We start from the raw sequence: 11,119 nt of genomic DNA, 5'->3' as shown, positions 1-11,119 counted from the left end.
TATATATATTTAAAAACATACTCTCTTCAAAACAAATGCATTAGTTACAAGAGGCAACATTGTGGCTTTTCACTTTGCATAGGGCTTTATGATGGTTATTAAGTGCGACTTCAAGTACAAATTACATGGGCCTCTCCCATCCTCAATGAAAGCAAGTTCTATGGATGTGGAAAGGTAGGGAACAGTCATACGGCACACTGAGGTAATACAGAGTCTTTGTGCAGATAAACCCATTTTTTAAATGGCTTGTGTTTTACCACTTACTCATAAATGTGGCTAGAAAGCAGTTCTGCTGTAAAACCAAGACTTGTATCCCTTAGAAAACCACACTGAAGATAAGAAACTTGTCAAGTGTTCTCTGCCACGTTGCACTCACAATCAAGCCTTCAAAATAGTAAAAAGCTATAACAGGTTCTAATAAGACATCCAGAGACTTATGAGATACTATGCTGTGTTTTTCCAACCAGTACATCAACAGCAAGTTTGACAAGTCGAACCAATCTCCTGCCTGCTGAATAATCTCTCAGCTGCTGTAAGAATATTTCAGTCTGGCAGTAAGAAGCAGCCAGTCATGGCTGGGTAGCATAAGAAATGTCAGTTATTGCTCTCTCTGCAATTCAAAGTACTGGGTGTTTTTTGTTTTAAGCAGGTAAGTTCCTGACTCTTACCCTCTGCCTTCAAACTTTCAGCAACTGCCACTTCTGTATTGAATTCTAGTCCAAGTCTATCCAGACAACTGTAAAGCAAAACTGGCAAGGAACTAGAAGAGGTATTTCCGGCAAGACTCTGTGCCACATTTACACTCAATGCGCATCCGCTTCTTTGGAGAGCCAGCCAGGCCTCCAACTAGGCCAAAATTAGAGTCCATCCTTGTGCTTTCTGCATTTACTGGGTCCACTGTGGGAGAGATAGGGAAGGTGGGAAATCAGCACTGGAACCAGAATATCTTCCATCATAGCAGACCTGACATTGAATTTTATCTAGCGAATGCACCCTATCCACAACAAGGCTATATACTGGCCAAAAGACTGAACTCATAAATGTTCCCTGTTCCTTTAAGCTCCTACCTATCACACTATTAAAAAGAAAAGATAGCAGAATTATCTTAGAATACTGTTGCTATGCTTTATTTGAAATTCGAGGAAATCTAACCAGAATTTTTTAATGGTTCAAAGCATGATCTTCATTCTTAATCCCTGCCTCCCAAAATGAACAGGTCTCAATGCCCACCTAAATTTCTCAAGCACTCCCCTTCTTACCTTGCATGTTGTAGTCAAAGGTGAGTTCCTCACCAACACGAATAGGTCGAGTAGCAAAGAAGGCAATGCGTGGCAGCCGCTCATCCAAATTTTCAATGAAGACATTGTAAACCTGTAGGTTAGGGTTACACTGGAAGCAGAAAACAGGAGTAAGAGGGAAGTAAGACAAGCTCTACATTAAAAGTTATGTTAAAGATATGGCTCCCTCCCCACTGTGATCTACCCCACTCACACTGTGGTTGACAAAATGTGAAATGTTGCCATAGTATGCGGCATCCACTGTGTATACATCTTCTACGTAATCAAGGTCAAAGAGGTATGTGGCACCCTGTCGATCATAGATCTGACCCCGTCGTTCAGCCTCCTCTGATGTGATTATCTGGGAGAGATGCAAAAAACAGTAAGCACTGCAAAAATGGGGCTACTGCATCTTTCTTAGCAATCTATTGAAAATATTCATCCAGATCTCATTTGTTCCCTAATTTCTGCTATCTCTATGATGGGTAACCTTTCTACACATGCTTCTACACAGGCTTTTGGTTATGAGTTTAAATCAAAGTTCTAAATTCTCAGAGAAGATACGATCATGGATAGAAAACCTTCTAAAGTCATTCCCATCATGGTACATTAATTTGCCAAAATGTTTTTCTTCCATGAATCTTTGATGTTCAAGATTACAGTACTGAAAGTTGACTGCCTAATTATTTCAGTAAGGACCTAAAATCTTGACCATCCTTTATGGTAACTTCACCCATCTAAGCCTCTCTGTGACACAGGTATCCAGTAGGTGGCTCCAAAATGCCTCACTTCTGCAGCAAAACTCATTCTACAGGTTCTACTACCCACATGTTTAAGAGTATCAGGTAGGAATCATACAATTATGGCCTTCTTGCTATTCAGCTGCATTCAGTGCTGTTTGTGTGCAAGTAGAATAGACTTCCACTCATGCAACAAGGCTCCCACTGGCCTCACAATCCTCAAAATCTGCTCCTGAGAGTTCCTCAGTCCTCTGGAGCATATTTGAGGGCATGCAGGGCAGAGAAGAGAAGATCATAGAAGTCTGGTCACACAATATCAGACATTTTATAAATAAACACTGGGCAGAATCTATTTCCCAGTTTGATCAAATAAACCTTGAGGGGACTTATATGTAATTGCAATGATATACACACATGCATATTCACAAACCCAATATAGCAGCCCATAGTCCCCTGGTTGATGAATCACTAAATCTGTGGTGTCAATATGTCATAGGATGATTTACTGAGCAAAATAATGTTGATGTTCTTAGCTTTTGGCACTATTCCCCAAAACTATTTAAATTGTATAAAAGATCTCTCACTTTAAAATGAGATACAGTGGTACCTTGGGTTAAGTACTTAATTTGTTCTGGAGGTCTGTTCTTAACCTGAAACTGTTCTTAACCTGAAGCACCACTTAAGCTAATGGGGCCTCCTGCTGCCGCTGTGCCGCCAGAGCACGATTTCTGTTCTCATCCTGAAGCAAAGTTCTTAACCCGAGGTACTATTTCTGGGTTAGCAGAGTCTGTAACCTGAAGCGTATGTAACCCGAGGTACCACTGTACAGTTTATGACAAGGGCAGGGCTAGCAGGGACACAACTAAGATTTTAAGAAAATTTACTGGTTACATCAGATGAATGTTCAAGTTTGAGTGTCAACCACAATATCTATACAGTAAATGTTCCTTTCTTCCTGAATTTGTCCATCTACTTGTCCCACTTGAATTAGCAAGACCTACAGAAACCACCCACAGCCTTCCAGAGGCCAGTAATGTAGAGATGGACATTGCACAACTTTCCCAGAGCCCAGGGATCTTCCTGATTTCATGCAAAGTTGCCTTTTGTGAGCGGACCTCAGGAATGTAACTCCTGTGTAAGTTTTGGGCCTACTGCATTTAAACTCCACAACTTTCATGTTTGAGAACCCCTCAGAATTCAGGGGTCAGCAAACTTTTTCATCAGGGGGCTGGTCCACTGTCCCTCAGACCTTGTGGTGGGCCAGACTATATTTGGGGGGGGGGGGATGAACGAATTCCTATGCCCCACAAACAACTCAGAGGTGCATTTTAAATAAAAGGACACGTTCTACTCATGTAAAAACACGCTGATTCCCAAACCGTCCGCAGGCCGGATTTAGAAGGCAATTGGGCCAGATCCGGCCCCCGGGCCTTAGTTTGCCTACCCATGCCTCAGATGGATCAGTCACAAAGAGCCTCACTATCCTTGTAATGTAACTGATACCCCCCTGTTCCCTGATCAAAGCAAATCTTGTGAACTGACCATATAAAGATAAATTTTATCACTTTGGAAAGTAAGTGCAAATATAACCCCTCCATCTTAGACTGGAGCCCATGCAGTATAGCCATCTATTTAATAATGCCCGGTTTGACTGGAATATTTCAAGTTCCTATCCTTGTCGTGTGTAAATATGCATAATACCTAGCCCTTTTAGAATTTTGGTGAAGAGTTGCTTCTGACTGACTGGAGCATTTCAGAAAATCAGAAAACATTACAGGCAGTTAAAATAAGTGATACCAGAGCAGAAAGAGAAAGAAAGAGAGAAAGAGAGAAGTAAGAGATATTTCCATTCTTTATAGTTTCAGGGTTTTTTGTTTGGTGTTAGCAACAAGTGATATGGATTATATTTTGATAAAATGAAATGTTTGTTGTTTATTCCCAATATACTGTTATGTTTTATGTGTATTGTTTTTAATGTATTAACTGATTTATTATTATTATTATTATTAGACACTAGTAAATCTGACTGAGTTTAATAGGGTTTACTCCTAGGTAAGTGGTTACCTTACGCTTCGGGAACATATCCTTTTCTCCTCTAAAAACTACGGTAGGTGCGTTTTTAAAAGCTCGGGCTTCCCCCGCGGCTGGGGAGGGGGAATAAAAAATGTTTTCTTTATTTCCCCCCCCCCCCAAAAAAAATTAGGTGCGTCCTATGGGCCGGTGTGTCCTATAGGGTGAAAAATACGGTAAATATTTCTACCTGAAGCTCACTGCTGGAGCATGTCACGTACAAACATGGTGTTACTGCTTCACATGTTAAAGAATGGAACAGGCCAACCCAGCTTCAATTTTTCTTTCCTCCTGTACCCTGGATAACAACTAAACTTCTGGTCCATGCCTGCTCATCCTACCTCTCCTACATACTCCATGACAAAGCTGTTCTTGCGGATCTTCTCCAGTGTGCGCACACCCCAGCCACGTCCATTATCTGTCCGGAAAATGCAAAGATCGTAACGAATGCCTTTCTGCACCACACGGTTAGAGCAGTCAATCCCACAGCTGCAGCGAGAATTGCACTCATAGATGGGCATGCCAGCCTTGATCTTCACTTGGCCAAACTCATTATACGCAAATTTATGGTGTGAAGCACCAGGACAACAACCTCCTGCTGCTTCTGAAAAACAGTCCAAGCACTCACAACCCACAGCCACCTGGTTGAGAGTGATGCCCTCCCCAACCTTGTACTCATTAATGTAGACAAAGTCCCGGGGAGGCCCTTCCAAGTCCACCTCATTCTCTACCACAATGCATCCCTTGTGGTTGCGCTTGGCATTGAGTTCATATTCCCAATGCTGCAAAGCCCGCCGCTGTTTGGCCTTCTGCACTAGGTAGTTGGAGATGCCTTGGTCAAGCAAGCGTGTATTCTTTCTGAGCTTGCTTCCTCGTCGAATCAATGCCTGCTCTAGGTCCCGGTGGAACTGTTTGAGTATACTGATACAGCGCAGGTTCTTTCTGGGCTCCCAAGTGTTCTGTGACTCAGGGTAGCCCCGCCACTTCACCAGGTAGTATTCCTCATCCTGAGTAAAAGGTAACCATGCACAGTGTCAGCTTAAAACATGACAATTCTCTTCCCAGAACTGAAAACAAACCCCAGAAAATAATCTCTCCCAATAACCCCTTCTCCTCTAACCTACTAAAACCCAGAGTAAAGGACAAAACCCAGGTATCTCATGCAAAATTAAGCAACTCTGCAACATTCTCTCTTAACAGCTTCAGTCCTGTAAACTATGGGCCACCAATCAAAGGAAAGGGAGATTTTCTGGATCAGTAATGCCTGGCTAAAAGTATAAAGAGCAGAAAGAGGGGTGAAGGAGTGCCAACTAACACCAAATCTCAATGTACAAACACTTAACTGAGAGCTAGGGAAAACAGAGGCAAGGTTGAATAAAAGGTGTTGCTAAAGTTGCAAGAGGGCCCAAGTAACTCACCCGAGCTTTCTTGTAGTCACAGAGATATTCTACTTCAAAATCACAGAGGTTTTTTCGGGTAATACCCAAACCAGGGCAGCAAACTTTCTGCAAACGGCAGAGATCCTGGAGGTGGGACCAGGTTGATTTGCAACAAACAGTGCAGGCTATGGGAGATAAGGCAGATATACATTAGAATAACTGTATATTTTCCTTTAACAAAAAGTGGTAATATACTTTTCTGGCTAGCTCTATCATTGTTTTTAGGATCATAAGGAAAAGGGAAATCTCAGAATGTTAAGTCTTACACACATTTCTGATGTTTGCTGCCACAGAGGGCAAGAACTCTAAAATTTGTGCAATGCATCCTAGAAGGTACAGATTTAATTTCCCACCTCTGTTCCCATTCCAGTACTAAACATACCACATCCCAACCATAATTCCTTGCCTGTGTTTCACTTTCACATCTGAGGTTTGCTTGTTCTTTTGCAAACCTATTTGCATATAGTGATGAATCTTAAAACAGGTCGAAAGTTATCACATCATGTGACTACTCAATGTATTTAATTCAACTAAATGCCCTGAATACCAACCCACAGCAAAACGTGGCAATGTAGCACAAGATTTGTGCTGCAAGGCCTCATACATTTTTGTGATAGCTCTGTCATAATTCTTGCTCTCATCCCTATTTTCTAACAACCCCTGAACAGACCTGTATCCTAGTTGCTTATCCTTAGATAGCTAAGCAACATACTTACATAAAACTATGTCAAATGTTATGACCCAAGCAAAACATTTTCTGTTTGGCAGCATTTCTAACCAGTTCAGGTCCCACAGAGTAGGATTACTTCCCTATTTTACACAGAGGACTAAACATACAGCTTTTCTAGGGAAATTACTAAAACACTTCACTGTTCTAAGAGTTAAAAACCTTCTTCTAGTCTCCAGCTTCTATTTGTTGATGGTCCATTTGCTGTCATTATTATTATAATTTATAAAGCACCAAAATTGCTAGGTGCTGTACAGAAATTAGAAATAACACAGCCCTTGCCTTCAAACTTACAATCTATTAATAAACTTGACACACTGGAGGTGGGGGAATTATTTTTTTCTAATGAACAGTGGCATACCTGATTCTCCTCTACCTCCTCATTTAATCCCTACAACCCTGTGAAGTAGGTTAGGCTGACAGACAGTGACTGGCCCAGGGTCACCAAGTGAACTTCAGGGCCAAGTGAGGATTCAAACTCTGGTCTCCCAGAGTCCTACTCTGACACTTTAGCCATTACACCACACTGACTCTGAAAGGAGAATCAAGCCAAGGTGAATAGGTATTAAAACATGCAAATGAGAGTTTTCAACCCACTTTCCCATGCAGTGTCTAGCTGATGGAAGAGTTCAAGAAGGTAGTAAAGTCAGAGAACCTTTTCCATGCAAAACAGATGCTCTACCATTAAACTACAGCCCTTCCCTCAAGTCCTCATTGTTTCTCTCTTCTTATTAGACCCAAGGTATCTTTAAATGGTGTTTCCATGCGCTGCTCTGGTTCGCCAGAAGCGGCTTAGTCATGCTGGCCACATGACCCGGAAGCTGTACGCCGGCTCCCTTGGCCAATAAAGCGAGATGAGCGCCGCAACCCCAGAGTCAGCCACGACTGGACCTAATGGTCAGGGGTCCCTTTATCTTTACTATCTTTAACATAAATAAGCAATTCTCCCTTCTGTTCAAAATATGTTAACAAACTCCTGGAAGGCACCATAGCTCAATGGCACAGCACCAGCTTTACATGCAGAAGATTCCATATTCAGTCCTTGCCTGGCATTTCCAGGTACAGCTGAACAAGTTCTCTGTGTGAGACCCTGAAGAGCTACTGTCAATCTATATATAGATAACACTAAGTTAGGGTAACCAGTGGCTGAATTCATAAGGCATCTTTGTATATTCACACAATCATTTCGGTGGATTTTCTTGGGGGCATTTGAGTATAAATTCCCCATTCTGGGGCTTTGATCAACAAAATCCTAAGTGAACAGAAATTAAGATGCTTTGTAAAGTCTCTAGGAAACTAGTTTGTTCAAACAGCTTGCCTTTCACCTGCAGGATCCTTGTTCTTTTCAAGCCTATAAAGCTGATAGCACTAGATGCAAGGTGAACACCAAATGGGTCAAAGATCCGGAGTCTTGTGATTAGCACACTGTCATCAGCCTTAAACCTTTGGCATCAGACAGACTATAAAATATGGTGCAACAAAAATAGATTGCAAGGACAATCACAGTTGCATGTTGAAGAGCTAATTGGTAGGTGGAGGTTATCATAAACTTGCCATAAAATCCATTTATTTATTATACGATCTTAGAGTGGTTCACAGGATAAAAACATGTAAAAAACTAAAACAAAACAGCAAAACAATTACCCCCCTTCCCTACTGTACTCTGAAGGCAAGATTAACATAAGCATACTGAAGTGGAAGCGCCATGAAGATCATTTCTTTCAGTAATCTCTCATTATGATGAGAGATCCCCACTCACTATTCTGAACAACTAAAAAAAAAATGCAAGAGTGCACTGCACTAAGAACACATGTACAGTTTTACATAAACAGGTTACAGGGATTGCCAAATCAGAATTGTACTGTCATCTTAAATTTATGAGGAAGACCTACTTAGGGAACTAAAGTTCTTGTGAGCGTTTTAATCAAAGTGGGTTTTTACTTTTCCACCAAAAAGTGGGAGTATATAAATACAATCATTGCTGCAAATATTAAGAAAACTAGAATAACCAATGCCTTTTCTCTGGCTTCTGGCCCATGTAAACTCTCTGAAGTTTCTCCACCAGGTATCAAGCTCACTGCCTCCTCCTGCTCCATGACAGGAAGGTATCGGGATTTGAAGGGGGGGCTTCAAAACTGCACGCCCAGGGTAATGTCCCCCCGAGACAGGGCCGGTCACTCTTAGCCCAGGGGTTTCACAGCTGCTTCCCCGTCTCCACCTGCTGCCAATCTCCCGACTTCCGCACACAAAGTTCGTCTAAGTGGCTGTCTCTCTCAGGAGTCTGACAGGCCAAGGGTCCGAAAGCAAGGCAGCCTTTTGTCAGGAGCCCAACCTTGTGCCATTTCCCACCCCAAAACCGAGAGGCCTAAAGGAAACCTAAGCCTAAATGTTTAAAGGCGTTCAAAGGCGGCAAGAGTTTTTCAGGGGCGGCAGAAGGAAGGAAGCACATGGCGAAAACACAAGGCGGGGAGCGGGACACCGACACCCACAGAGACACCCACATATAGGGGGAGGACGGTTGGCAGAAACAAATGACGGGGGGACGGACGACCACAACGGGGGCAAAGCTCCTTCGCCCAAGAAAGAGAAGTCGGAAGGGCAGGCCGGCGTTTCGGTCCTGGGGGGCGGGGAGAGGGGCGCTTCTGCCTCTCAGCAAGCGAGACCCCCCACATTCCCCTCACGGCTCCCGTTCTTTCTCTCCCCGCGCGCGCCGCCGCCGCCGCCTCCTTCCTCCTCCTTTCCCGCCCTCAGCGCGAGGCGGCCGCCCTACGGCCCCCGAGCCGCTTACGCCGCCTCTCGCGCGCTCTCCCGGCCCCCGTAACGGTCGCCCGCCGCCGCCTCAGAGGGGTGGGGGGGGGGTGTGCCGGGGGCTCCCGTCCTCGCGCCGCCCCCTCGCCCCCCACCTCCGCGACCGAACGCCCGGCTGCCGAGCGCCGCTTCTGCCCGCGCGGTTCTCTCCATCGCCGGCGCCGCCTCACGCGCCCAGCCCGAAGGCGCGCCTCCTCCTATCTCGCTCGCTCTCGCCCGTTTTCCCTCTCACCTTTTAAATTTTCCGCCATCTTGCGCTTTTTCTTTTTTTTCCCCCTTCCAACTCCGCTCCAGCCACTGAGGCCGCCGGAAACTTTTTTCGTCTCTCGCGGGGAGCGCGAGAGGGTCGGAGCGGCGGAGGCGGCGCCAGAGAGTCGCAGGAGGCTCCTCGGAGCCATCCGCGCGCGGCCCAATGGCGAGCCCCGCTCAGCGCTGCGGGTCCCGCCCGGCGCCGCCCGCGACCAATGGCCGCTCGCCTCTCCGGCAGCCTCAGTCGGCCTCGGAGTTAGTGGCCGCCTTGAGCCCCGTCAGGGAAAAGGCGGCGCGTCAGTAGGTACCGTCACTTGGGAAGACAGGCGGACCGATGCCCGTGTAAGCAAAGGTCACCAGTGTCGAAGCAATGATTCTTCAACATCAACTTCGTTGGACTGGTCATGTTGTCTAATTGTCTTCCAAAACAACTACTCTATTCCGAACTTAAAAATGGAAAGTGTAATGCTGGTGGTCAACAAAATAAGTTTAAAGACTTTCTCAAGCATAGCTGTCAACTTTCAGATTTGAAAATAAGGGATCAGCAGCCTCGAAAATAAGGGATCAGCAGCATAGCTGTCAACTTTTGGATTTGAAAATAAGGGATCAGCAGCCTCACCTGTCCCTGAGACAGTCTACGGGGTATCTAACAATCTAACAATCCGGGATAGCAGCGGGAAACGGCGCTGGAATAAGCGAATTTCCCGCCAAAAAAAGGGAAGCTTGACAGCTATGGTCTCAAGGCAAATCTAAAAAAATGTTGTATAAACACCAACAATTCGGAAACACTGTGAGCGCTCCAATTGGAGAACAGCCTTTACTAAAGGTGTCATGGGCATTGAAGACACTCGAACTCAGGACGCAAGGGAGAAATGTGCTAAGAGGAAGGCACGCTTGGCAAATCCACACCGTGATCAACTCCCGCCCAGAAACCAATGTCCCCACTGTGGAAGGATGTGTGGATCCAGAATTGGCCTCCACAGTCACTTACGGACTCATTGTTAAAACTGTGTTTATGGAAGACAATCTTACTCAGCTAAGAGTGATCGCCAAAGAAGAAGAAGAAGACAGAATGACCACTTAGGAATTAGTACCATGTTCTTCCTCCTCACCTCCCTGAACAGAGCACAACAACACACACCACACACACCTGCTCATCTAACTAAGGTCTTATTTTATGTAAACATAAAAAAAACGTTTCTGCAACATCCCAATCAAACTGACTTCTATGGAATTCCTGCATCTTCTCCACCACAGGTAAAATACAGAGGGTAAAATGTGCCTCATTTCTGCCCTTGCCTAACAACCAGACACAAGATTTTCTCTGGGGCAGAGAAAGTGGGAAAGGGCAGCGTTATTTATTTCTCGGCACCTAGCAACTTGCGCATTTTAATCCACACTCCCAATACATATATTTTTTATATATAAATGAATCCGGGTCATATGGTGCCGAGTCCAGGCAATGGCCATGCTCCTAAGTAATCCAACAATGCTCTTATTTACTTACTTAACACACATAACTGGCTTTTTGTTGGAATACTACTGCCTCTTCACAAACGAAGGACGAAGCTATTTCCTATAGAGAACACTGTTCTACCTAAAAACAGGATTTATAGAAACCATGGTTATTGATTCCCTCGGCAGCTTTAGGTCAGGAGATGTTGGCAGGATCTCATAGGTACATTACAGCTAAGAATCTAGAGAATCCAGTCCTTGGCCATTTGGGGTGTGGGAAGAAGCCACAGTTGCTCAACTATCTGTAATGCAATCCCATGCAGGTTTCCTCACATCTAAGTGCCACTGTGTTCA

The 11,119-nt window shown here is 44.6% G+C and overlaps 1 protein-coding gene across 1 annotated transcript; it reads right to left on the bottom strand.

Annotated features, from left to right (window-relative positions):
* Positions 1–66: 66 nt before the first annotated feature.
* On the bottom strand, positions 67–9,448 carry SUV39H1 (SUV39H1 histone lysine methyltransferase). Its single transcript, XM_083593627.1, has 6 exons — positions 9,294–9,448; positions 5,506–5,651; positions 4,429–5,094; positions 1,492–1,638; positions 1,260–1,389; positions 67–897 (listed from the first exon to the last, which is right to left on the bottom strand). Exons 1-6 carry the CDS (start codon positions 9,310–9,312, stop codon positions 761–763), a joined length of 1,245 nt encoding a protein of 414 aa, XP_083449753.1. The 5' UTR covers positions 9,313–9,448; the 3' UTR covers positions 67–760.
* Positions 9,449–11,119: the final 1,671 nt, after the last annotated feature.

Source organism: Podarcis filfolensis (assembly GCF_964270895.1).
Source record: "Podarcis filfolensis genome assembly, chromosome: 17".
NCBI classification, from domain to species: Eukaryota; Metazoa; Chordata; class Lepidosauria; order Squamata; family Lacertidae; genus Podarcis; species Podarcis filfolensis.
This window is presented reverse-complemented; position numbering and strand designations above follow the sequence as displayed.